At 58.9% G+C, this 24,880-nt stretch overlaps 10 protein-coding genes across 10 annotated transcripts; 7 read left to right on the top strand and 3 right to left on the bottom strand.

Moving 5' to 3' along the window:
- Nucleotides 1-4,921: 4,921 nt before the first annotated feature.
- DCS_02628 (uncharacterized protein) lies at nt 4,922-5,332 on the top strand (the record flags this gene model as incomplete). The annotated part of the gene is made up of 1 exon (XM_040799955.1): nt 4,922-5,332. One exon carries the CDS (start codon nt 4,922-4,924, stop codon nt 5,330-5,332), a length of 411 nt encoding a protein of 136 aa, XP_040660838.1.
- Nucleotides 5,333-6,638: 1,306 nt separating this feature from the next.
- Nucleotides 6,639-6,980, top strand: DCS_02629 (uncharacterized protein; the record flags this gene model as incomplete). Its single annotated transcript, XM_040799956.1, has 1 exon — nt 6,639-6,980. One exon carries the CDS (start codon nt 6,639-6,641, stop codon nt 6,978-6,980), a length of 342 nt encoding a protein of 113 aa, XP_040660839.1.
- A 204-nt stretch (nt 6,981-7,184) lies between these two features.
- Nucleotides 7,185-8,624, top strand: DCS_02630 (uncharacterized protein; the record flags this gene model as incomplete). Its single annotated transcript, XM_040799957.1, has 1 exon — nt 7,185-8,624. The coding sequence occupies one exon, from the start codon at nt 7,185-7,187 to the stop codon at nt 8,622-8,624; it is 1,440 nt and encodes a 479-aa protein (XP_040660840.1).
- Nucleotides 8,625-9,193: 569 nt separating this feature from the next.
- On the top strand, nt 9,194-9,700 carry DCS_02631 (uncharacterized protein; the record flags this gene model as incomplete). The annotated part of the gene is made up of 1 exon (XM_040799958.1): nt 9,194-9,700. One exon carries the CDS (start codon nt 9,194-9,196, stop codon nt 9,698-9,700), a length of 507 nt encoding a protein of 168 aa, XP_040660841.1.
- A 532-nt stretch (nt 9,701-10,232) lies between these two features.
- Nucleotides 10,233-13,498, bottom strand: DCS_02632 (Protein kinase-like domain protein; the record flags this gene model as incomplete). Its single annotated transcript, XM_040799959.1, has 3 exons — nt 10,233-10,440; nt 10,494-12,179; nt 12,240-13,498. The coding sequence occupies 3 exons, from the start codon at nt 13,496-13,498 to the stop codon at nt 10,233-10,235; spliced, it is 3,153 nt and encodes a 1,050-aa protein (XP_040660842.1).
- A 1,163-nt stretch (nt 13,499-14,661) lies between these two features.
- On the top strand, nt 14,662-14,985 carry DCS_02633 (uncharacterized protein; the record flags this gene model as incomplete). The annotated part of the gene is made up of 1 exon (XM_040799960.1): nt 14,662-14,985. The coding sequence occupies one exon, from the start codon at nt 14,662-14,664 to the stop codon at nt 14,983-14,985; it is 324 nt and encodes a 107-aa protein (XP_040660843.1).
- A 1,767-nt stretch (nt 14,986-16,752) lies between these two features.
- Nucleotides 16,753-18,469, top strand: DCS_02634 (uncharacterized protein; the record flags this gene model as incomplete). Its single annotated transcript, XM_040799961.1, has 7 exons — nt 16,753-17,301; nt 17,369-17,452; nt 17,551-17,686; nt 17,785-17,899; nt 17,952-18,066; nt 18,122-18,250; nt 18,317-18,469. The coding sequence occupies 7 exons, from the start codon at nt 16,753-16,755 to the stop codon at nt 18,467-18,469; spliced, it is 1,281 nt and encodes a 426-aa protein (XP_040660844.1).
- A 356-nt stretch (nt 18,470-18,825) lies between these two features.
- Nucleotides 18,826-19,524, bottom strand: DCS_02635 (uncharacterized protein; the record flags this gene model as incomplete). Its single annotated transcript, XM_040799962.1, has 2 exons — nt 18,826-19,116; nt 19,198-19,524. The coding sequence occupies 2 exons, from the start codon at nt 19,522-19,524 to the stop codon at nt 18,826-18,828; spliced, it is 618 nt and encodes a 205-aa protein (XP_040660845.1).
- A 1,382-nt stretch (nt 19,525-20,906) lies between these two features.
- On the top strand, nt 20,907-21,434 carry DCS_02636 (uncharacterized protein; the record flags this gene model as incomplete). Its single annotated transcript, XM_040799963.1, has 1 exon — nt 20,907-21,434. One exon carries the CDS (start codon nt 20,907-20,909, stop codon nt 21,432-21,434), a length of 528 nt encoding a protein of 175 aa, XP_040660846.1.
- Nucleotides 21,435-21,660: 226 nt separating this feature from the next.
- DCS_02637 (acetoacetyl-CoA synthase) lies at nt 21,661-24,124 on the bottom strand (the record flags this gene model as incomplete). Its single annotated transcript, XM_040799964.1, has 5 exons — nt 21,661-21,901; nt 21,957-22,528; nt 22,599-23,315; nt 23,427-23,945; nt 24,020-24,124. 5 exons carry the CDS (start codon nt 24,122-24,124, stop codon nt 21,661-21,663), a joined length of 2,154 nt encoding a protein of 717 aa, XP_040660847.1.
- Nucleotides 24,125-24,880: the final 756 nt, after the last annotated feature.

Here is a 24,880-nt window from a genome sequence, read left to right on the forward strand (position 1 = left end):
ACAGACGAACGAACGAACGAACCAGGGGGGGGGGGGGGGGACGCGAGAAAAGCAGAACGGGGGAGGCAGAAGGCGGCGGCGACTGGAGTCACTGGACGGACGTTTGTTGGTTGGGTTGGCAGCCGCTGGTGGGTAGGTCCCGCTATTCGGAGTACAAGTGTACTTGAGCACAACTACAAGTACCTCGCCGTAAGCAAGTAAGTACAATAAGTACAAGTTCAGTTGCGTGTACTTATTATTACTGTGTACCTCCGAGGCGAGGCTAAGTACTAGGTAGTGTACAGTCCATACCTAGTACCTAGGTTCCTAGTAGTAAGTACTAGGTAAGTAGGTGTACAATTTTGATAGCCAGCAGCAGGTTAGCCAAGGTACCATCGGCACCAACTCCTACATGCTCAGTAACGTGCACTGCTTCGTAGGTGCACGCCTACTGTCGTTGTACATGCTCGTGTACTCGCAGGCATGGAGCGTTACGGAGTCCAGAGTTGGGTTGTAGGTGCGTGCGTGGAAATTTGACTTGCCAGGGCAGTGTTCGATCGCCGCCAGCTGGGCTGGTAGCCGATCAAGTTCATAGTACTGAGGTACTCCGTACTGCTCGGTGCGTACCAATTGAGTGCGGAGTACTCCGTAAGTACAAGTAATATAATACTTGATAATTTGTAGCAGCATGGATGGACATCACAAGGACGGAGTACGGAGTACAGTGCACTGTAATGTACATGTACTTGCTGCACTTGCAACGTGCTGTAGATTACTAGGTAGGTGACTCCGGACCTAGGAGTGCTCCGTACATGTACATGTACCTAGCATCCTTCAAGTGTTTGGTATTTGTGAGGGTAGGAGTATTTGTACAGTACATGCATGCACTGACTTGCATGCACCCGAATATTAATAACCTGTGGAGGTGCTGCACTAGGGTACTTACTAACTTGGCATTCAAGCCGTACTGTAGCGGAAGTACTTACCGTAAGTACTAGGTACTGTAAGTATTACTGCAAGTAATTACGGAATATGAGCACTAACGGAGTACACGTATTACCAGTGCTCGGTGCAGTAAGTACTCCGTAAGCAGATGCAGTGCAATTACAGTACACGTACAACTACTCCGTACTGACGGTGGTGAATTCCGGTGGGAGCGCACATTGGCCCCCCTCCTCCCCCTCGAGGCCCCTGGAGAGATGGTGTTCTGGCTGGCTGGCTGGCTGGCTGGCTGAGCCTAACCCCTGTTGATGCGCCTGGGCCACACCAGGTGTGAACGGCCGCCACGGCTACGGCTTCGGGTACCTGGGCGGCGCGGGCGTGCAGTTGGTATTAGTGCCAATGGCGAGGGAAGCACAAAGTACGCTACCGCGACCGGCTTTGGGGTCATTTGCCACTAGTGCCAACAGAGTTATATCCCGCCGAGCCAGGCTCCTACGAGGAGGCGATGGAACTGCAAGTGGCATAATGACTACGTCAGCTCGTGCACACACATGCACCGTAATTCATACTGTACATGCCGTCTTGCAGCACCGCCCACGGAACGGTACAATTGCACAGGTACGGTTCTATCTGCCCAGGTACTCGTACTTGCACCTAGATGCAAGTATTTTACTTTGCTGTGATTCCTACAGAGTACCTAGTAGGCCGGTACACAATTGCATCCGCGCCATGGTTTCCTTTGGGTACCTACTAATCAGCCCCCCGCCAGATGAAGCAAACAGGTGCAGTGGCACCTCGGAGGCCCAGGCGGCCGGGTGTTCTGGGCACGTACTGAACAAACAGGTAAGCGCAATTACAAGTGTCATTACTAGGTAATTACTTGTATTATCAGAACGGAGTAGTATTTGCATGCGTTGCGGCTCTTTCGGAACGTTGGTGTGCAGTACGCTCACTGCCTGGAGCCGGTACAAACGTGCTCGGCGCTCCGTACATGTACTTGTACTCGGAGTGCAATAAGTACTACTCCAACGCGTACCATGCACGGAATACATGCAAGTATGTGTGCTCGAATTATCTTGTGACGTAAAAATGACACTGTCCAGCACTGTGCCGGGTTCGACAATGCGGGCAGCCCTCTCCGTACGGAGGAGGAAGGGAGGGAAGTGTCGTCGTGGTTTTGTTCTTCCCTCTCCCCCTCCCCCAGCGGTACCTCGGCGAGATTCAGAATTCCTCTCATACAAATCTGCGCGCTGGACTTTCCACGGCACACCTACCGCGACATGCATGTACCATGCTAGCATTACCTGTACATGGTGATCTGTCGAGCGACACAAGACGAGAAGCAACATCCGGCATGGACGTCCGCATACCAGGCCTGTCGGCAATTATTAGTGCTTGCATCAATGTACCTGTAGGGAGTAGTAAGTATTGATGCTTGCACATGTTTCTGCAACGCCGCCACGGAGTCTGGAGTACATGCACTGCAATCGGGGAGCGAGGGCAAGGTATTACCAACGAGCTCAATGCGAGTGTACGAGGTAATACCTATCTCGGCAGCTCGTAGCAACAGGTACTATAGTAATACCCTGTGCTGCATTAGCATGCCATACTTGAGCACGCACAGTGCACGGGATGCGAATCAGAGCCGCGCCTGGGCGCGACAGTGAGATGCCCAGCGCCGCCAGGAGCAGCAACTGCCTGGTGTATCACTCGCATGTACGGAGTACAGTAGGTACTTGCAAGTAAGTAGGTACGGAGTACGGGGGAAGATGTGCCGTAATCAGGCCTACCGTACAATGTACACGTACTGTATTCGCACCGGCTCAGGTCCCAATCCTCAGCACCCCGAACGGCCCCAGCGTAATGACAGTACGTCCTGTCAGGGGGACCACGTACCTGCTTGTGCTTGCATACCAGCATTGTGATTCGATCGAGGTAGGATGCCTAGAGCAGTTCACTCCTCCGGAAGTATACAACCAAGGAAGAGTGTACGGAGTACGGAGTACTTGGTAGCCAATTTACTGCATACTGTAAGTACGGTTGATTCTACGTATACCTACAGTACATTGACGCTGCACATGCCGGCACTTGTACTCACCTGCGCACTGCTACCCGACAGTGAGTGCACACAAGTAGCAGCAGACGGGTGCCTGCGTGCACTACTAGGTACTAGTACCTAGTACCTACCATAGTACTTAAGTACTTCCTCAGTAATTAGTTCATAGCACGGAGTACTAACCAACTAGCATACGGTAACTGTACGTACAGTACTCCGTGGTGCGTGTTGGTCTATTATAATGTTGTAATTACAGTATTTCTGCGTACTAACCTACGGAGTAGAGTACCTACTGTACATAATACCTAAAGTATTACCTGCTTGTAGTATTTATAGACTAGACACATGTGCGAATCCAACATCACATACTCCGTACTCCGTACAAGTATATATTACTTGTTCCCTACGCTCAATTACTTACGAGGCACAAACTACATGAACTCTGCACAGTCCACGCGCATGTGTACCGCGTAAGCAGAGAACCGGCTGGAGGCCCGCAGCAGAGCGCTGAGGTGACCCTGGCGGGAGGCTTGCATCTGCACGAGCACGAATCCGAGCCGTCCCCCTCAAGCTCATTCGCACCGAGGGAGAGGGTGAGCGGCGGTCGTCGATGCGTCGAATCACACCACGGCCACGCACGTTTCAGGCAGGCAGTTGCGAGCAAATCGAGAGCCGAGGACGCACCCACCCGAGCCATCTGCTCCCGGTTCCACTTGTCCTCGCGGCAAGCATGGGTAGGATGCGTCACGCACGTCGTCCCCGGGATGCCGAAAGCCATGGTCCGTACGGCGAACCGGCTCCAACGGAGGAGGCCAACCTGCCATGCCTGTCCCTCTTCCGCCTGCCTCGGGTCGTCGTCGCGAGCAGGGCGGCACGCCGTTCGTGGCTATCTGTCTTGCACGGAAAGATTCGACGTCCGGCGCGCTTCCATGTCTCGGAGCGAGTCGACGGAACTCTCCGTTCGAGCACGTGTGCTTGTCGATGTCTCGGGGTGGCAACTATATTTAGGCCAAGGTCAAGCAGAGCACTCTGCAGGGACACCCGTCGTTGCGTCACCATCCAGTGAGCCAGGCGTGTTCGGGCCGTACTTGACGTGACCGCACCTGCGCGCACAGGCGAGAGGCGATTTGCTGCACGCCGCACTCGCTGGGGACCTCACGCTCGTTGATCGGTGTTGCTTGGGCAAAAGTTGAATGGGTGCGTGGCCGCGTTCTCATCGACAACTGTGAAAGTTTGTGACCCTTCTTGCTGCTTTCCGCCTGTCCATCGATCCGACGTTGGACGCTTCAGTGCTGACCGCATCAGCCACGAAGCATACGCGTAAGTACTTGGACCACCATCCCCTCCTCCGCTGTATTGATACCTGGTAGCTACTCCGTATTACGGGGTGCTCCGAACGGAGTACAGTGGACGGAGTTCACTGCTAGGCACCTGTGTACAAGTACTTGCAGGACACTGGATGCCAAGTCAGTACCTACTAGGTACTGTAGGTATTACCCAAGCGCAAGCATTACAGTACATGCCAAGTACCCAAGTACAAGTATTACGGTACATGCAAGTGCAAGTGTATCCGCACACGCACATTACTTGCAGGTGCTAACACGGCAATACGTGCTGTAATTGGTACACGGCTCGTTGCGTCACCAACCCCACCGCGTCATTGTCCTCGACGCCTGCCTGCCATCTTCGGCTTCCAGCAATACGTAATGCCCATACGACGAAGCGAGCGACATATCCTCCACGTTCTCGCACAACCATCCATTTCTAGGCTTCTTTCCCTTCCCAAACTCGTACCATTCGGCAGAATCTCTACTCGTATGCGCCTAGACCGTGGAGTACCACCGACCGCGATCTTGTCCTGTAACGACCTCGATACGAGACTACCCTGCACCTCGCACTTGATATACCTCAGCACAGCATACTCCCGCCAACTCCGCCGCCATCATGGGTGCCGTCTCCGCCGTTCTCATCGTTCTCATCACCATCCTATGTATGGACACCGGCGTTCGCGAGCGGTCTCGATGCGGAGCATCTGCTGACGAAATCGATAGTCCCTCCATTCGGCGTGTGGGCGGTGGCGGGATGCGGCATGGGTGCGTCCCGATGGCGAGTGGTAGCATGGCCGGCAGGGGTCTGTCGCTGACACGGACAGATCTGTTCATCAACATCTGCCTGACGATTCTCGGCTACCTCCCCGGTCACATCCACGCATTCTACATCGAGTACGTCTACTACGACCGTCGCGAGCAGGCGCTCGAGGGCCGCTTCCCAACCGCGCCCGCGCCCGGCGTCTACTCGGACAACGTCCAGACGGGCGGCCGGGGCTACGGCACCATGGTGCCGCCAGGTGCCTGATTCGATGACTCGGCAGGGCCGAACATGTCCCGCCGGCCCGCCACGACGATGGGTGGAATGGACCGACGCATGGCCGGCCGCGGTGTGGCGACGCGGGAATCGCTTGGCACGAAACGGGCACCAGGCTGAAACGGCAGCAGCGAGTTTGCATGGAAAGTTACGCTTGCCGCCCGGCAACCTTGATGATGATGCGGCTCGATGGTTGGCTGGTTGCGTACGCGTTCGGATACCTCAACCTAGATTTTTAACTGTGCATGGCGGGCAGCAAGGCTGTTGCGTTGGCGAGAATGGCCAGCAGGAATAGGCACGTACAAGTATTCACGACACCTACTGAATGCACAGACTCGCACATGCAAGTACGGAGTACAGTACGCCGCACCCCCGTGCAGCCAGCTTGATACATGTGGTACTAGCAGGTATGTATGTCTCAGCAGGCTGACAAGCTGACGAAGCTGCCCCTCACCGTAAGAAACATCATGCTCTGCGGTGTTGTCCGAATGGGCACCTCGATTGCACGCAACCCTTTCGGGGAGCAGCGAGCGCCGCAGGCTGTGCTCAATCAAAACAGTCACTGCAGCCGTATCAGAGAGTAGCGACTGCAGAGAGCCGTATCCAAATGCAGTCGGCACAGGGGCGGGAAGCAAACAGGTTGAACGAGACGGCGACGGCGTCGGATCGGAACGTCGACTCGTCGAACCCACTACCATCTGTCAGCCTGGTCCGTCCGCCAACCGCTTGCATGGTCCCATGCGGAGAATCATTGTCGTCGGGCCGTATCGGCGCACTTGTGTGTTGTGTGAGCATGCGCTTCGTTTGTGCTCGCCTTCGGCTCGTCATCGCCTCTCGCCAATGAACAAAAGGCCAGCGCAGGCCCAGGGTCCAGCTGGGCGATGATGGCACTCCCGAGAAGGAGGCTTGCTACCGTCGACGGGAGCCGTCCACGTCATGTCGTCGACCCCGCCGTCGATGTGGGTTGGCAGCCAATGGCACCAAGTTTCAGGGACCAACGCGCTGGACCAGCACGCTGGACGAGCACGCCGCACTGGCACGCAGCACTGTTCGGCAGCGCTCACACGCTGGGCGAACACGCTGTGCTCGCCGCGACCCTCCATGTCACTCTGGCCTCGGACATGCAATGCAGATGGACCAAGACATCCAGCAACGGCAGCCAACGCACGGGATGCGTACACGTACGCGGAGCAGTGCCTGCTGGTCGTCATTGGCCGCCGCCGTCCAGGGGCCAGCTGGACCCTCCTCCGTCTAGGCACGATGGCAGACAAACCGAACAAACCTTGAGGGCGCCAACATGCGGCCGACAGGACAGCCACGAAATGCATCCAGCCAGCCCCCCCGCCTCCTCTGCCCGGTCCACGGCGGCCAGCCTGTCCCGTCACCACCTCTCCGACCAGCCAGTCTCGCCGCGAGCCTCGCTTGCTTGCCCGTTCTTCCTCGCCGTCATCGTCTCGACGTCGCTGCTCTCTCGAAGCACACACCAGTCCAGTATCGCCCTGCAGCCTCGACCGTCTACGCTGTCGACGCTCAACGCTCCTCCGCTCGTCCACTGCCGTTGAGCCGGTCGTCGCATCTCTCCTCCGCTGCATCTCTCCTCTGCATCCGGCCGCATCTCGGCTGGCAAGCCATGGTCTGAGACGGCATCGTCGCTTGCGAATCATCGTCACTTACCGCCAAAGTGGGACGGAGACGATATCCTTTCCCATCGTCGCCCCCCTCATCCGTCACTGGGGAGCTGCATGATACATCCGACTACCGACTACCTGCACAGCGCGTACTCGAGTACATAACCCAAACCTGTCGCCTTGCGCCTCCCACCTCTCGCCTCCCCTCGGCCAGCATGTCTTCGCCTTCCGTCACCCCTCGCTCTCAGGCTGTCCGCCCCTCGGTGTCGTCGTCGTCACCCGCCCCGCCCTGCCGCCCCCGCCGTCATCTTCGCCGAGAGCCGTTTCCCTTCTCCTCTCTCATGCCGTCCTTCCGGGCCAACCTCTCTTCCACGAGCCTCGTGCCCTCGACCGCCGAGGGAAGGCCCATCCCCGTCGACGACTCGACCGCCGAGCATTGCACGTCGGCCCTCCGCGAAATCAACCACCACTACCCCAGCCGGCATCGGTACGCGAAATCCACGGGCGCCCAGAGCAGCACCTACTCGGAGCCCGTCATCGTCCGCAGCTACCACCCGCCCGTCTCCGGCCGACCGGCAAGCACGGCCCGAACGAGCACCGTTCGTGCCACCGTGTCCGGCTCCGACCCTTTCGCACCGAGGTCGCCGTTCGCGAGCAAGCTCGCATCGGCAAGACATGGCATCCTCTCCACCATGGCTGGCGCGCGTGCCAAGAAATCGTCGGCCGCCAACGACGGCCCGGATGCTTGGCTGCCCCCCGTGGAGGCCTTTCGGTTCAAAAGCTTCATGGCCGGCATCGAGGTCCACGCTGGCGGAGGTGACATCAATGCAGATCTGGATCGGATCGCCGAAATCTGTGCGAGGTCGAGATACTCGTTGAGCAACCAGTACGAGGTGCACTACAGCCCACACGGGCCCGGAACCTCCCTCGCCGACACGGAGCAGCAAAGCCGTGGGATACAGGGACCGACCCTCCTCGTCGTGTCCACCGACGACGACCGAACCGTGGGACGGAGGGGGGCGAGAAGGCAGCCGGCTAGGAGGAACAGCCGGGCCATGGGCAAGCTCGAGACCATCATGTCTTCAAGCCGGTCGTCGGACGAGGGCAGGTCCAGGCAGAAGTCTGCTTCCGAGATTGCCGACGAAATCCGCGGCCGAGCTTCCAGGAAGGAATCGGGAAACACGTCGCCCGTGGCCTCCTCCCGGAGCACATTCGACGAGGCTAGCTCGCAGACCGGGGAGGCGGCCACGAGGAACCACAACCGAAGGCCGTCGGCATCCCTTGCCTTCATCGACAGCACGAGGCAGAACCCTCGGTCTGGAGAGACGACGAGCAGTCCGCGCACGCCAACCGCCGGCCTTGTGAGCGATCCGGCGCTCCCGCAAGAATCTCTGAGCCAGCTGGAATTACGGACGGGAACGGCAGCCGGGGATGTCAAGGAGATGACGCCAACCGCCGGCGGCACTAAAGCACCGGGTACCGTGTCGACCGTAGTCGACACCGTCTCCGCTACCGGTTTGCTCGCTTCTCTGAGCGGCTGGGTCCCTTGGGCATCGTCCACGCAGCAATGGGGACGGGCCGAGGGCAGCTTACGACACTTGTTGAGGACGGGCACCAAGGGAAATGCCGTTGCCGTCGCCGGGCTCGACAAGTGAGGCAAGGATACGTCGGGCCATGTATGCGTGTGGGTTGGATGCAATGCATGCTGAACGAGAGGTGTGGCATGCACGAGTTTGAATGTTTTCAGTGGCAGGATGATGTAGTCATTTCATCGGACAGCGTCGAGTTGTCGCTGCAATCTGTCGACGAGATTGAACCAGAACCGTTGCCACCCCGTTCGACGCGATGATTGAATGGCTCGAATCGTTTGAATGTGGCGGTTGATGTGTGACTAGCGTCAACCTGTCATCAGTAGTTCATACATGTACAGTTGAGGCGGCCAGGCCGGGACCTATCAATGGAAGCGTATTGGCCGTCTGATGTCTTACCTGCTCCATCGTGAATGTTTAGCTGTCGGTCGTCTCGGAACCTTCACGCGGCCGATTACACGCGCAAGTATTTGGCGATGAGCAAATTAAATAACCGGCGCTGTTCATTCTCCTCTCCTCTCCTCTGCCACACTCGACGGACCGATTTTTTTCGTGAGCTCGGAAGCAAATCGGTTTGACAAGGAATCGCGACGGAGCTATCATCGGCATCTGTCCATCCATCAGCAGCAGGCACCATGCCATCCTCGTCAACATCACCACCTACCATGGCTTCGACGGCCGTAGTGCCGTGGCCGTACGTCTTCTTCTTCAAGTACCTCGACCCGCTCACGGCGCTCTATGGTGCATACCTCAATTTCGCGGACCCCACGGCAGCGGTGCAGGCGTTAGCACCATCATCCGTCTACGACCCGGACCAGGTATTCCTTTTCCACCAAGCAGGGGGGCTCGCCATCGCCATCGCCGTCCTTACAGCCCTCGTACCGCGCCTCTCGTCCGACCTTGTCGTCTGGCGTATCCTGCAGGGTGCTCTACTGCTCTCTGACTTCGCCGGTCTCAGCGGCATCTACTTTGCCCTCGCTCGTCAAGATCGACTTGCCCCCGCCCGCTGGACCGCCGACGACTTCGGCTGCGGGAGCACGTACCTCGTCCTGACCGTCATCAGGCTTCTCTTCGTCCTCGGCGTCGGCTTCGCTGCCACTGTTGCTCCTGCTCGTGGGTCACCAGGGAGAAAGAATGTCTGAATCAGAGAGTCCCCCATGGAGAGGGAGGTGGTACGTTTTTTGGAGGGAGGGAGAGGGGGAGGTTGGGGTTGCCTGGTCACGCTGAGTACCTCCTTCCCTACCTGTTTTCTTTCGCCAAGTGGGCAAGTGCGATCGTCGAGTGATGCAGGAGGTCTTGAACTGGAGGCAGGAATCACCCTGTAGGGTAGAGTACGTCGTGACCGGCTCCGCCAATAGAGAGCAGTTCTTGACGAAGCCAACGAATGTGTCTCGTCCCGTTGCTCTCAGCCTCGTCCCGATGCCGATATCCACAGTCGGCGTGGCAGCGATCCGTAGAGGATAATAACGACTTTTCCATTCATCCGAACGCTTCTTACAGGCTACTGTAGGGTCGCAAACCACGGAGATGGTGACAATCTCGCTACGTATCGGTACAGGTCCCAGCCCGCGTGCATGACGATGTCGACATCATTCCATGCCTCTCAACCCACTCACTCCTCACCATTAGGGATTCGCCAGCTGGTTGTTGTTCCGTCCTTCGCCGCACGGGTGCTCATGTAGCCTCATCGTCCATGTGAACCCGCTTGGGCTCCCTCTCACGGCCATGGCCGCCATCGGCGCCACGTTTCCTGTCCTTGTCCTTGTCCTTGTCTCGCGTGACATCCTTGGCCGCTCGTCGAGCCTCCCGCTCCCGCCGCTCATTCTCCTTGCGCAGTGCCTTGGACTCGAACTCGTGCCAGTCACCGTCGATGTCGGCGAGCCTGGGAGGATTGGTCAGCAAAGCTCCACGGCGCAGCCGGGTTTGTCCACTTACTCGATCGCCTGCCTCGGCAGCGGTTCCTCCGTCGTGAAGTAGTCGTGCAGCAACGCCTCGGCCGCTGTCGGTCGCTTGGCCGGATCGTAGTGGAACATGGACGACAGGAGGTCGAAGGCGGCGGCTGTGAGCTTGTCCCGGTACTGTTCGGCAAACGCATTCTTCCGCTTCGTCGTCGGCCGGAGCAGCTCGAACCAGGCCATGTCGACGAGCGCCGGCCAGTCCTGCCGATTCGGCGTTCCGAGAATGCCGTAAATCTTGTCGAGCTGGCTGACCTCGGTCCCGTCGCCGGGGAAGATGGCGCGACGGGTGAAGATCTCGATCATGACGCAGGCCGCGCTCCACACGTCGACGGCTGCCGTGTACTTGGTCTCGCCCAGAAGCAGCTCCGGCGAGCGGTACCAGATGGTGATGACGCGGTTGGTATAGTCCAGTTGGTGCCGCTTCGCGTAGAAGCGAGCGAGACCGAAATCGGCGAGCTTCAGGATCCCTTCGTTGCTGACCAAGATGTTGGCCGCCTTGATGTCCCGGTGGAGGACGCCTCTCGTGTGCAGGTAATCGAGGCCTTCGAAGAGCTGCTTCGCAAGGTGCTTCCTCTGCGCAGGATCCAACGTGAAGGTCGGGTGGTTGAGCAGGCCGGTGAGGTCGTGGGAGAGATACTCGAACACCATGAAGCAATCGTTCTTCTCCACCATCACCTCCTGGAGCGTGACGATGTTGGTGTGCCGGAGGGACTGCAGAAGTTTGATCTCCCGCACGGCCGTGACGGGAAATCCATCCCGCTCCCCTTCCATCCGGATGCGCTTGAGGGCGACGAGGCCCTTGGTGTAGACGTTCAAGCCCTTGAAGACCTTGCCGTACGTCCCCGAGCCGACGACGGATTCGTTGCCCGGCTTTCGGTAGAAGACAGAGGTCGAGGCCGCGAGGTCGGCCGCCAACGTCGGCCGGGGCCTGGGTCTTCGCACCACCTTCTTCACCATCCGCGTGCGTGGGGCGGCCGACCTTGGACCGTCGGGCCCGTTCTTCGCTTCGGAGCGGCTTCGAACGGACGCCGGTTCCGTCGGGGCACCGGGAGGAGGTTCCCGGCTGCGGTCATCCCTCGGCTCCGCATCTTTCCTCTGCGGCACCGCGTTGAACTTTTGGGAGATCTCGGGCTTCGGCGCCGTCGGCGTCGGCTTCGACGACAGCTTGAACGAAAAGCTAAACTTGCCGGACAGTGAGGACGCGGCGCTGGGACCCGACGGCCGGGTCACGGGAGGCACCTCTCGCTCCGGTTTCCCGACCGGATCGGGCGCGTGGTTCGGCGGCTCGACCGCGCTCGCGTCGACGTCCATACCCTCCGCGGCCGCGTCGTCGGCCCCATCCAGTCGTCCCGCGGCACTCTGCCGCCGGCCGTTGCTGTGCTCCGGGGGGTCGTCGACGTCCCTGGGGGGAGGTGGCGGCCTAGGCGGCCACTGCGCATGCGGAGGCCCCGAGCCACGATAGCTGCCGCGTCCGGAGAAGGAGCTTGAACGGAAGGAGCTGCCTCGGTGGTTTCCACGATAATTGCCCGACGCGTAGGGCTGCATCGGACCCGACGGTGCAGGGTAAGGCGGCGATCGTGCATGATGCTGGTGACTGTGTTCGGAGGGCCCGTCCGGCGGGGCGAAACTGCCGTGGCCGTGATGGTACGGGGGGCCGTTTTGACTGTGGCGGTTAGCGAAACTTGGACGCCGGGTCCCGAGCCAGGGGTGGCCGGCGACGTACTGCGGAGGAGATAGCTGGCCTTGCCAGCCGCTTCGATGCGCACCGTAGGGCGATCTCGTGGGCGAATTTTGGTACGAGTGATGGGGAGAAGGTTCGTAGCCGTGAGGATCCCCCCGAGGATCGGCGCGAGAATCTCCGCGGGCATCTCCACGAGCATCGTTTCCGTAGTACGACTTGTGTGCGTAGACGGCGTTATGGCCGCCGCGATAGCCACTCCGCGAGGCCATCTTGTCGTCCGCCTCGGAACGAGACGAATAATGAGCCTCTGCTGCTTCCGGCGGGCCTCTGCGTTCGCGGTGGGACTTTGGTGACCGCGGGGGTGCCTGCCGCGATGGTGGCGGGCGGTCAGAATCGATGCCAAGCCGGTCCGCCTCGGCAGCGGCGCCGAATGCCTGACCAGGCTGGGTAGAGCGTGATGAGGCGGGCGGAAGCTGGAACGAGTCGTGACGTCGACGGCCAGCCGGTGATGGGGTGCGGGACGAAGGAGGAGGGAGCGTGTCGATTCTCGAGCGCGACTCTCGATCTCGGTCTCGTTCTCGGAAATGAGAGTGCCGCGAGAGGAGGTCGTGTCTCGCGGACGAGGTGGAGTCCGACTCTCGCCTGTGACGAGAACCGGCGTCTTGGGCCGGCGAGGAGGATCTGTGTGAATAATGACGGTGACGGCGGTGTGACGGCTCCTTGTCGTGGTCGCGTGGTGAATGTCGCCTCCGCCTCGTCGAGGAGTCTCGCGAGCGGTCCCGGTCCCGGTCGCGTCGAGAGGGGCTGTGGGATCTCTTGGATCTCTTCCTGTGACGGCTGTGGTGGCGGTCGGGAGTGCGACTGCGGTCCCGATGGCGTTTGGATGTCGAGGGGGGGCTGGTCGTGCCGCGTTCACGGCTGCGTGAGCGTCGCGAGCGTGAGCGGCCGTCGTGGTGGTGGTGGTGGTGGTCGTCAGAATGGCGCAGCTTGTCGGTGCGGTACCGGGGAATCAAGTCGCCGCCATCCGTGTCCCGACGCGAAGACTCGGCTGGACGGTGCCTGGGGCGGTCTCGGCTGCGATGCCGCGAAGGGTCCCGCGAGCGGTCTCGCGAGCGGTCTCGTGAGCGTCGTCGTTCGTGCTCGGCGTGCCGAGAGGTCGAGTGACGATGGCGTGCTCTCTCGTCGGGGCCGGGGCTGCGGCGGCTCTCCCTGGAAGAGAATCTCGGTCGATCCGAGGACCTTTCTCCTCTGCCAGACCGAGCCCGTTCTCTGTGGTCGTCGCTTCCTCCCACGTCCCTCATGGCAACATGTTGACGGCAAAAGTGGAGGCGTTGTCAAATGAGTTGATGCTCGCAACCGTAAACACACCGCACACAGTAAGAGTGATAGCCGTACCCTGGTTAGAGTTTTAGCGGTCTTGGGGGTGGTAATTCGCCGCACCTTAGCCGAGGCGTCGGAAGGGGGAGGGGAGGGGTGCTTTGTTGGTCTGCCCAGTTCGGCCTCCGCTCGATTCTCAGGCGACGAAAGAAGCAATGCAAAAAAGCACACTTGGCAGAGATGACGCGCAGCCGAGGGCGCCTACTAGCCGTGGTCATCCACCCCGTACCAAGATGCGCCGTGCGTCGTGAGGCTGAGCGGAAAAAAAATGAGCGTGCAGCGCGGCGGATGTCGTTTGGTGGTGACCTCGCCGCTACCGCCACGCCGACGGCAGCGTGATTGGAGGGCGAGCGACTGCGTACTGTAGAGGCGAGCCAAGCCAAGCAGTGCAGCAAAAAGGCGTGCGGGCGACCGAGTGCCAAAAATCGAGCCCAAACCAGGCGTCCCAACCAGGCGTGCGCCAGCTGCTTCGCTGAAGGCTCGCGATCCGGTATTCCGAGCACCTGCAGTTGCAGTCCGCAGCAGCCTCGCAAACTCGTCATGTGATGCGTGAGGCTGACGGTTCTGCCAGCCAGGAGGCCCCCCCCTCCCCCCCCCAGGCAGCGGCCGAGCCCCCCTGCGCACTGGCGGGCAAACCAGGTTGCGAAAGCGCGTGTCCGGCCAGCTGCGTCCAAACCAACATGCGTCGACAGCCACACGGATGAGCGCACTACATACGAATCCTCGCGGATCTTACGACAACCCAAGCAAATCCTCGCCCCCGCATCGTGCTCGACATCGTTGCGGCAGCCGCAACGGCGCGGGCTTCAGCAAGGTAGAGGGGTGAGCGCACCGCAGGGGTGATGCCCCGAGTCAGTGATGGAAAGCCTAGGCCACCTCGGCATCATTGTTGGTCTGCCCGTGCAGCCTGGACGCATTCAAACATGCCGGTGCCGTGCCGTGATGTCGTCCTTCTCCCACCGGGGGGCGTGCACAGCTTCCCAAGATGGCAGATGGCGGATAGTCCGGAGGTGGCGAGTCGGGTGATGAATCAACAAGGAACCCAGACACCAGTGGTCGCCGCGAAGCAAGGAACCGACCCGCCACCATGCCGCCCGCTCTCGGCCGAACGAGGGTTGGCCATCACTTCACGGGGGTAGGGGTGGCCGCTGCGCGTGTGCAAGTTGGCGTGGAAATCATGTCCATGCCCGTCGTCCTGACGCTGTCGCGAGCTGCCTGCCTGCCATATGGGCACGGCCAAGTATCCCGGCGCAAGGGAACATGGGACACGACAGCAACAGAAAAGGATCTCGAAGGAGATTCGGGTAATCATCTCCGCGGGCCGGGACCTGTAGACCGTAGGGGCGGCGAAAAGCAGGCACGGCTGCTCGTGTGCGTCGGCAGGATTCGACGTCGGTGTGCTGCTGAGTGATGGATATGTTTCATGCTGGCCGACGGGCTCGCGCGCGTCGTACCGTTACCGTACTCTCGGACGCGCGGCGTCACGAGCGGCCGGTCGTCGGTGCAAGAACGGCACCGGATGGATGATGGATGGTATCGATGGCATGAGCCGCCCTGTCGCCATCACGGTTGGTGGATGGGTGAATGGTTGAATGGGTAAATAGGTGGAGGGGCGGTCGCGGCTGGTTGACCGAACGGCGGGTGGCAGGCAGGGTCACCGCCAGGTTCCGCGGACCAGCAGCCGTCACAGCGCGCGCTCCGCACTGGCCAGCCTGCCGGCTCCCCTCACCGAGCGCACGCAGGGCTTGGGGGCCATGATGGGCCGAAGTCGCGAGGGCCTTGGTCCATTCCAAGAGGGTTTCTTTCTTCCTTGGTGATGTCCAGGACGTCGATCCTCTACTGGCGGTGGCGGATTACATTGACACAATCTCCGTTGATGAGAGGTGTTGTGTGGCCCGAGCCGGCCCTACGAAGCAAAACGAAGGTGGACAGCGCAGCCCGATGGGCGACACGTGACCTGCGTTGCGGAACCTACAAGAAGTCGCGCCATGCGGTGCCGGATTTTAGCCAAGCGAATGACACTGGACGGTGGGCGCGCGGTTGCGGGACGGTGGCCGCTCCGAAATGACGCTTTCATCAAAGCAGATGTGCAAGTTCGCAAGTTCAGTAACTACTGTAAGTACTTACTGTAGTTGTACCTGTACTCCGTACTGTAATCACTGAATACAGTAAATACTTACTTGCGCTGCACATGTACACCTACGGTATACTTACTCCGTAGTGCATGGTATTGCATTGTACTGTAAGTACTTCTCAGTGGCGTACTTGTAAATGTGTTGGTATGGTAAGGAACACTCACATGTACTTGTAGGTGATCAGTCTTGGACAATGCTAGGTGTGCTCCCATTTGCTCTTGTGCCTCTTCCGTGTGCATTTCTATCCTTGTAGATACTAGGTATTCGTATGGAGTACGGAGTTCAGAGCACAATATTTCATCTCTGCATCGTTTACCCATTAGAGTCCACACGTACGGAGTACAGTACAGTACTTAGTCTACTTAACTTCCTGTACAGTGAATGCGGAGAGGAGTCGCATGTCCACGTAATAATACAGTAAGTACTGCACAGTACTTACTGTACTTGCACGGCAGCCTAGCAGGCAATGGCGACACAGAGACACTATTGGCACTAGGGAGGGATGATGCAAGCAGCAGTGAACTGCAACGTTGACTGCCACCCAATCAACACTGGACTATTCCGTACGGGGCGCTCGACCCACAATGGCAGCTTGTCGGAGATCGGATTTCTCGAAATGCTCCGGTTCGACGAGGTCGAAGCCTCGTTCCCACGCCTTCTCATGCCGTCCCAGGCCGATAAAGGCTTGATTACGCTGAATTCGGGGCTCTCGGAGTTTATCTTTGGCGTGACGACTCCGACGGTTCTGGCATGTGCCCCTCGGAATGGTTACTGCAGTACTAATTCCATCATGTGCAATGTACTTGCATCCAAATCTTCCTTCATACTCGTCGCTCCTTGACCTTTTCTCTCTCCGCCTCACTCTGTGCAACCAACTGGCTGTAATGCTACTTTGTCCTCCTTCGACTCCCTAAAATCGCCGCCTCACGGACACGACAGGAGGCATCCCCTTTTCGTATTCCTGCCTGCCCTCCCCCGTGTCCGTCGCACCGGGCTCCAGTTTGTGCACCTGCTTCTCGCTCCCGATCGCTGCATCCTTGACCATGGAGTGGTTGGGGAAGGCCAAGATTCGCTTCACGCACGCGCCGGCGCCGAGGAAATTAAGGGAAAAGGACGGGAGCGAAACGGACCTTCGAAAGATTGTGGAGAAGACGACGCCGCCGTGCTATCTCAACCCGCTGCTGTTCAACGGCCACGTGCAGACGATGTGGACGGCGACGAAGCCTCACGGACCCCACGTTTACTATCGTCGCAGGGTGTTCCATGCCGACCACAAGACGTACCATGGAACGTTTGCCGTCGACTTTGCCGTCGAGCCTTTCGATGAGGTCGACGACTCCCTGCCGCCTCGGACGGTACACTACTCGGAGGAGCAGTTTTGCAACATGGGCGGCGACGACGGCAAGCCGATGCTCGTTGTCCTCCATGGCCTCTCGGGCGGCTCTCACGAAGTCTATCTTCGACACGTAATCGCCCCTCTGATCGGAGAGGGCGGCTGGGAGGTCTGCGTCGTAAACTCGCGAGGCTGCGCCATGAGCAGCCTCACCACCGGCGTCCTGTACAACGCTCGAGCGACGTGGGATATCCGTCAGGTACCTGCCTCGCGGCTGCGCGCCAGAAAGGCGAATGGTGATGGAAGACTGACCTTTGATCTCGCAGACGGTGAAGTGGCTGCACGAAAAGTTTCCCAACCGGCCCCTCTTTGGCGTTGGATTCTCGCTCGGCGCCAACATGCTCACCAACGTAAGAAATATACACATCCACGCTTGCACCCACGCCTGCCTACCCCTACGCCGCATCCGCTCCCCGCACTCTGGCCTGGCGCTGACGGCTACTCGTAGTACTGCGGCGAGGAGGGCGCCGACTGCTTGCTCAAGGCAGCCGTCGTGTGCTCGAACCCGTTCAACTTGGAGGTCTCCAGCAAGCTTCTCCAGAACAGCCTCATCGGCAGAGAGGTCTACCTTCGCGTGATGGGCTGTACGTACCCTCCGAGTCCGAGCCATGCAATGCAGTCTTTCATCCACTGCGACGGGACGACGCACCGTCGGTCGAGTCGAGCTGACGAGAATCGCTAGCTTCGATGAAGACCCTCGTCAACTCGCACCAGAAGGAACTGGAAGAGCACACCGACCTAGACTTTGCGGCCATCAGAAATGCCAAGTATCTGCACGACTTTGACCGGGAAGTTCAGTACGTTCTCCGGGCGCAGCCGAGGTTGGCGCCGCTGACAAGGAGCCCCTAGGTGCCCTACTTGGGGCTACCCAACCGTGTACGCATACTACCGCGACGCATCATCCACAGACGCCGTGCTCGGAATCAGGATCCCCTTTGTGGCGATTCAGGCCACCGACGACCCCGTGGGTCTTCGTTCTCCCCCGCCGAAAATAAGCACGAGGCTGACTCGGGATGCAGATCGCCGTCGAGGAGGCCCTCCCGTACGAGGAGTTCCGGCAGAATCCAAACACAGTCATGATCACCACCTCTTTGGGCGGCCATCTCTGCTGGTTCGAAACCGGCGGCTCCCGATGGCACAAGCGACCGGTAGGTCCAGCATCCGCCGGTATCCGATGCGAGCAAGAGCCGCTGACGCGACGGCCAAATCGCTAGGTGTGCAATTTTTTGAATCACATTGCTCGGAACGTCGACCTCGAGAGCCTCAAGCCGCAGCCCGACGCGCAGGCAACAGAGAAAGTGTCGGCCGGTGCCGACTACCAGCCGATGCGGCGAAAACTCTTCATTCAGGACGAAGATGAGGCGTAGCAAGGACTAGCGCGGGGGCGAGAATGATGTTGATGCCGGGAGCAGGCGTGCACATGGACTGGACAGCAGACTCGGCGTGCTAAGAGCAGGGCCCGAAATGACGGATGAGGGGAACGACGGGTGCAGAAGGCGGTGAAAAGTGGCCAAGGCCGAACTGTAGGTATATATTGACATGCAATTGCATTCCCACTTGCGACTTCCGACAGACAGATACAAGGTGAATTTGAAATATAGACAGATGGACATATTCTTGTTTCCCTGCCGCCCAAGGTATGATGCTTCAACGCCGAGCGCCGTACAATGCCGATCAAACGCCAACAAACTGTCGATTCCGGGGAGGGGTGAGGGCTCGCTCGTCACGCAAAGGCGACCTTTTTCTTGGCCTTGATCGCCTTGGAGCCGACCGAGGCGAGGCTCTTGATCGACTCCTCCTCCTTGTCGTCCTTGCCCGTCGTCCTTCTCTTTCTCTTCTTCCGCAGCGACTGCTTCGTGTCCTCGAGCCTCGACTTCTTCTCGGACTCCTTCTTCTCCGCCTCGATCTTCCTCGCTTCGCGTATCTCTTCCATCTGGCGGGCCTTGATCATCTTGGACTCGATCTGCCCGTCTTTTTCTGCCTGCACGATGGCGAGGATGGTGCTCATGCTGTCCTGCGAGGGCGGTAAGGACGGACTAGGTCAGAACGAATGGCGACGACGGTATGAGGGGGTGAGCTGAATGAAAAGACGTACCGTGTCGTCGACAAACACTTTGCCCTTCTTCTTCCCCTTGGGCTTGACGACGCCGACGGGCGTGATCATGTTGAGCGTCGGTATGTTGAGCTCCTCCACCGTGTACACCTTCTTCTTGGGTTTCTTCACGAGCGCCGCCGCGTTCTTCTCCTTGACCTGCTGCGACGGCGGGGGACCGCTCTTGGGCTTGCCCGTCCTGCGCTTGACAACGCCAGCTCCGGTGGCGGATCGCTTGCCACCTTTGTCCCCTGCCGCACCAGCACCGCCGCTGCCACCCTTGGCCGCCGCGTGCTTGTTCTTGACTGTCCGTGTCCTCGTGGGCGCCATGGCGAGCCGAAGAAATACGGAGGGATGGAGGGAAGGATGATTCGGAAACTTGGCGAGGAATCCTTTTTGACCGTACCTGCAGCGTGAACAGTAATACGGAGTAGGTGGTGGTCTGGATTTCGGATGCGGCGATGGTAAATTTTTTGGGGCCGATAAGCGATAAGCGTCCGCCGCCGCCGCGAGCGAGATGGCTGTCGAGAGCATGGATTTTGTGAGTGAGTGGGGAACCTCCAATAGCTGGGAGGACGTGCAGCTGCCAACGTGCGCCAAGGCTGTAAAACTTGTATTTACTGTGCTGTATCGTGACCGCGGAGTCATGGGGGTTTGCATCGGTAATACCGACTACAGATAGTCATACGATATGATGGAGTACTGAACATTGATACAGGGCTACGCGCGCACCTTGGGAGTAGGACGGCGGACACTTGAACAGCGCGTATGCGTGGAAGCGTAACTTGATCTTTGGGGGGGGGGGGGGGGTAAACATTTGGGCAGTTCACCATTTGTTTGCCTTTTCACGCCGCACAATACAGTATGCTCCTCCAGGCGAACTCTTCGAAACACAATGCCCCTTCCGTCGTCGGGAAGGACTCCTTGGGCCACTGTAATGATTCCACGTAACGAACAGGAAAATCCCGCTTCTGCATATTCCATCCTCGTCACCTTCCCACTTCCTTCTTCACGTCGGTCTTCGCGAAACCGGTACGCAATGAAAGAAAGGTTCCAAAAATTCTCTCACCGGGCGAACCCAATGAGAAGTGGTCAAAAATAGTTTTCAACTAGCAAAATTCCTCTCTCAGCTTATCGCTTCACGGAGAAGGAAAACGCCCGTGCACTCGGATGGAGAAGAAAGGAAGAAAAGAGCAAAAGTGGTTGGGGCTTCGAGGAGACTTTATAGGAGTGGGAAATGGCCTGCTTACGTATGATAGTCACGTGCTGCCCAAAGTTACTTGCCTCCAGCCGCGCTAGCGAACGCTGTGCTTATGCGGAGTACGGAGTAAGTACGGAGTACGGAGTACGTAGATAGATAATTAGCTCTTGTTTATGTCAGGAAGCCACAGTACGGACGGCCAACGTACAGCACTTGTATGGCATCTACTCGTGCAGTGGCAAAATGCCGTCCAACACGAAGCATCCGTGGCTGATTCCAACATCATCTCTACCGCACACTGCGTTCCAGCTCACGTCCACCTTCAGCTCCGTGACTCATCCTTCGACCTCATCCGTCGACTCATCCGATCCGAATGCGAGCACCGTGAACACCACCTGTGTGAATTGTTAATTGGTCGTCCAGCCATCCCGCTCCCGAACCCTCCGTTCGTCCCTGCAGCAGCTTTGTGACCCGAGCCGAGTCAAGCGGATCCTTACTCGAGTCCGTCAGCATGTCTCGCTTCTTCCCACACACTGCCTACGCTGAGGACCAACCCTTGGCCCGCACCGTCCTTACCACGCACGTGCTCACCCGCGCCGTCACGACAGGTACCATCGTCGGTGTCACCGTCGCCACGGCCCGCCACATCATCCCGTCGCTGCGACGGCCTGGTACCTTGCCGGCCAAGGTTCTCCGCGCCTCGGTGACGGGAAGTCTCGTGGGCCTCGGCCTCACGTCTGTCGCCCTCGTCGCTCGCATGCACGGCCGCGAGGACATCGAGTGGCGCGACCGCAGCTGGCGTCTGCTCGAGAACGAGGGCCAGCTGGAGACGGACGATTGGACGTACGTCGGCATGGGAGCGGCCGCTGCCGCCGCCATTGGCACGGGCAAGGTGAATGCCTTGGGGTACAAGGCCCTCGTTGGTGCCATGGGTCTCGGCAGCGTCGGTGGCATGGTTGGATACATGATCTGGAGATACGGCATCTATCATGGCAAGTTTCCCGAGAGGAAGACGACGGAACGAACTGGGGGCATCTAATGGCGTGAAATGGACAAGTAAAACCAAAGTGACAAACATGAAGTGGAAGAAGCAGACGCATGAGACTGTGACATGTGGGCTGATGCTTCGCAGTTGGCGTTTGCAAGGCCGTCTCGCCTACGCTGTACCTGTATTTACCTGCCGTCCATCCATGTTTTCATTTTTTTTTCAGCAAGCAAATGAACGATACCTATGTGCCCAGATCCGTGACTCCATCCTATCCGCACTACAGCTTCGCCTGCGGCTCTGCCAAGTCCTCAATCTTCTGAAACTGGTAAAAGAAGCCAAGACTGTTGGGGTTGAGCAGCGTCCCGCTCGGCTTCACCGTTCGCCCCGAGATGATATTCTTGACCGGCAGCTCCACCTTCTTTCCGTTGACGGTGACCTTGTCATGATCAGCATCCTGCATCCATGAGGTCTCCATCGGGGAGGGCGCATGGGGCCATGAAGCCCAAGGGTTGTGTGGCCTTATGGGATGCTTGGTAACCACTCACTGGTATTTCGGGTACCTCAAAAACATACTGGGGCGCATGTCTCTTGGTCAACTCCTCGGCCACCGTGGCCTTGATGCGCGTCACCATCCTCTTGTCGAGCCGTTTGCCCGACTTCATCACCAAGAACAGGACGACCCTCTCATCCATGTCCCGCGGCCGTCGCTGGCCGACGCAGAGACTTTCGGCCACGTCGTCGGGAAAGCAGCGCTCCAGAACGGCGTAGACGTCGGCGCTGCCGAACCGTATTCCGCTCGGGTTCAGCACGCCATCGGATCGACCGAGCATCAAAAGAGCGCCCGTCTTGGGGTGGCGGACGCAAAAGTCGCCCTGGGCCCAGACGTTGCCGTAGCGGGAGAAGTACGCGTCACGGTACTTGGCTCCCGGCGCCGGCCGGGAGTCGTCCCAGAGGAACAGCGGCACGTTGGGGAAAGCGGCCGTCGACACGAGGTCGCCTGGCGTGCCATCTGGCAGGGGCTTGCCGTCGGTGCTGCCCTCGGGAAGATCGTGATCGAAGATGGCAACGGCAATTCCCAACGACGCACCGACGCAGCCGCCGACGTGGACCGGCATGAGAGGGTTCTCCAGGACAAAGCACCCGGCCTATGGTTGGTCGGCAAGCGAGTTGAGTGGCGGCAGCATGAGAAGCCGGGCGATCGGGGGGAAAACTTACAATGTCTGTGCCTCCCGACATGTTGCCCAGCTGCACCTGTGGCGGAAAGGCGACGTCGTAGAACCAGTGAAACATTTGGTCCGGGAGAACCATGCCGGTGCTCGTTACCGCCTTCAGCTTCGACAAGTTTGCCGCCTCCTTGGGGATGATGCCTCTCTTCATCAGCTCCGTCATCCAGCGCGGGCTGACGCCCAGGATCGTCACATGCTGCTCCTCAGCCACCCTCAGAAGCACGGCGTGGTCGGGAAGAAACGGCGAGCCGTCGTATAGGACGGCGCTACCTCCCATGATCATGTGGGCGACGCTGGCGAGGTACATGATCCAGCCAGTTGTCGTGTACTGCAGCCCGACGTCTTGCGGCTTGAGATCTCGGTGCAGGATCGCTTCCTTCTGCGTGCTGAGCAGCAGGGGGCCGACGCCGTGAACGATGGCCTTGGGGGTACCGGTCGTGCCGGAGGAGTAGTAGATGACCATGGGGTCTTGGAAGCCGATGCGACGAATGGGCGGCGGCGTCTGTGCTGCCGTCTCGAGAAATTCTTCAAGATTCTCCGTCCTCGGCAGAGCGGACGTGTCGGAGGGTCGGTCGGGGAAGCGTGGGATGACGACCATGCGCTGGAACTGGTCGCAGCCCTTCATGCCGTCCACCATGCCCTCGATCTTTTCGCGCAGGTCGATGATTTTCCCGCCGTACAAGGCTGCGTCGTCGAAGAAGATGAACTATGAAGTGATGGGCGTATGCCATATCAGTCGACAAACGTAATATCTCCACCCGCCAGCCCAAACGCGAACGAGGCGGCGAGCACTCATGGGACAGTTGCCTCCACCTACCTTGGGGTTGATCTGAACGGTCCTTTGCAGCAAGCCGCCGAGGCCCATGTCGGTCGAGCTGCTGCTGAAGATGGCGCCCAGCCAGGTGGTGGCGAGGAAGACGACAAGCGTCTCGGCCGCGTGGGCGCCGACGACGACGACGCGATCGCCCTCGCCGAGACCCCTCTGATGCAGGGCGCTCGCCATGGTGGCCACTCTCCGCCTCAGCTCACCCCAAGTCACCTTATTGATCTCCGAATTTCCCTCGCGGACCTCGGTGAGGGCGACCTTGCCATCCTCCTTGTGCAGCGTGGACCGGGTGTCTGGTGCCGATCCCTCCCGCCCGTCGCCGCTCCAGAGAAAGTTTTCTGCCCAGTTGAGACGGATGCCCGCGAACCATCGGGGGAGCATGGAGATGGGAACGGACTCGTCGACAACCTCGGTGTAGGAACCTTCGTGGATGAAGCGTTGGGACTCCCATAGCTGGCCGTAGAACTCGCCGCGATGACGGCAGCTCCACCGGTACAAGTCGTCAAACGTCTAAAGGCGTTTCCGCAACGAATGAGATGTCACCTTCGACCATTGAAATGGTGCGTCATGAGTGCGTTGCTTACCTCGAGCTGGCGATGGTACTTTCGGTTGGCATCTTGCATGAACTGCCACATTGCTGTCCTCTGGGGGTCGGGATGCTCCCACAGCTTCCGCACGTTCAGCTCCATCTTTGATCTCTGGTTTCTCTTCTCGAAATATTGCTGCGGCTATGGACTGTGGTGAATTTTCGGCTCAAGGCATGGGATTTCAATTCGCTCGCGTTCAAGCTGGTTGGCACGTTCCTAGGCAGCTGCTTCGGCGAAGGGCTCTTTTGGCCACATGCCAGTCAATGCTAGCCAACCCACGGTTCTCAAGAAAGCGCGGGTCAGCGATACCGGGGGGGTTGGGGCAAGAAATAGTGATGGGTGAAGCGAAGCGTGATGGGAGTTTTGATGGCAGACCTGATGGTATTTGTGATTGTGGTCGTGATTGTGATAGTGGTCGTAATGTTTTCCTGAGGGTAGTCGTGGTGGTTGCGTGATGGTAGATGGTTGCAGAGGCCTGGGTATCGCAAGGCACGTACTGTACCGTACCGACAACACAACATGTCGACTGTGCACAGTAGACTGACTGTACCTTCATCTGGTGCAGGTAGGCAAGGTAATGGTAGTAGGTATCGAGCAAGGGATGCGAGAAATGGAATTCAACAGCCGCTTACAACGCACGTGCGTGCTTCCATCCCTTACGCGGCCGACTCCGGGAGTCAATATGCGGTCGGTGTCTGGCACAAGTTATCGATGCTCTATAAAATAAAAACAGTATAATATAACAGTGCTAACATGAATATTGGATTCAGACCTGCAGGCCCCAAACGCCTTGCTCAGCTCAAATCGTCTCGTTCCTCGTCCTGTTCCTTTTCATTCGTCCAACAAGCTGACTGTACA

The sequence above is a fragment of the Drechmeria coniospora genome, chromosome 01 (assembly GCF_001625195.1).
Source record: "Drechmeria coniospora strain ARSEF 6962 chromosome 01, whole genome shotgun sequence".
NCBI lineage: Eukaryota > Fungi > Ascomycota > Sordariomycetes > Hypocreales > Ophiocordycipitaceae > Drechmeria > Drechmeria coniospora.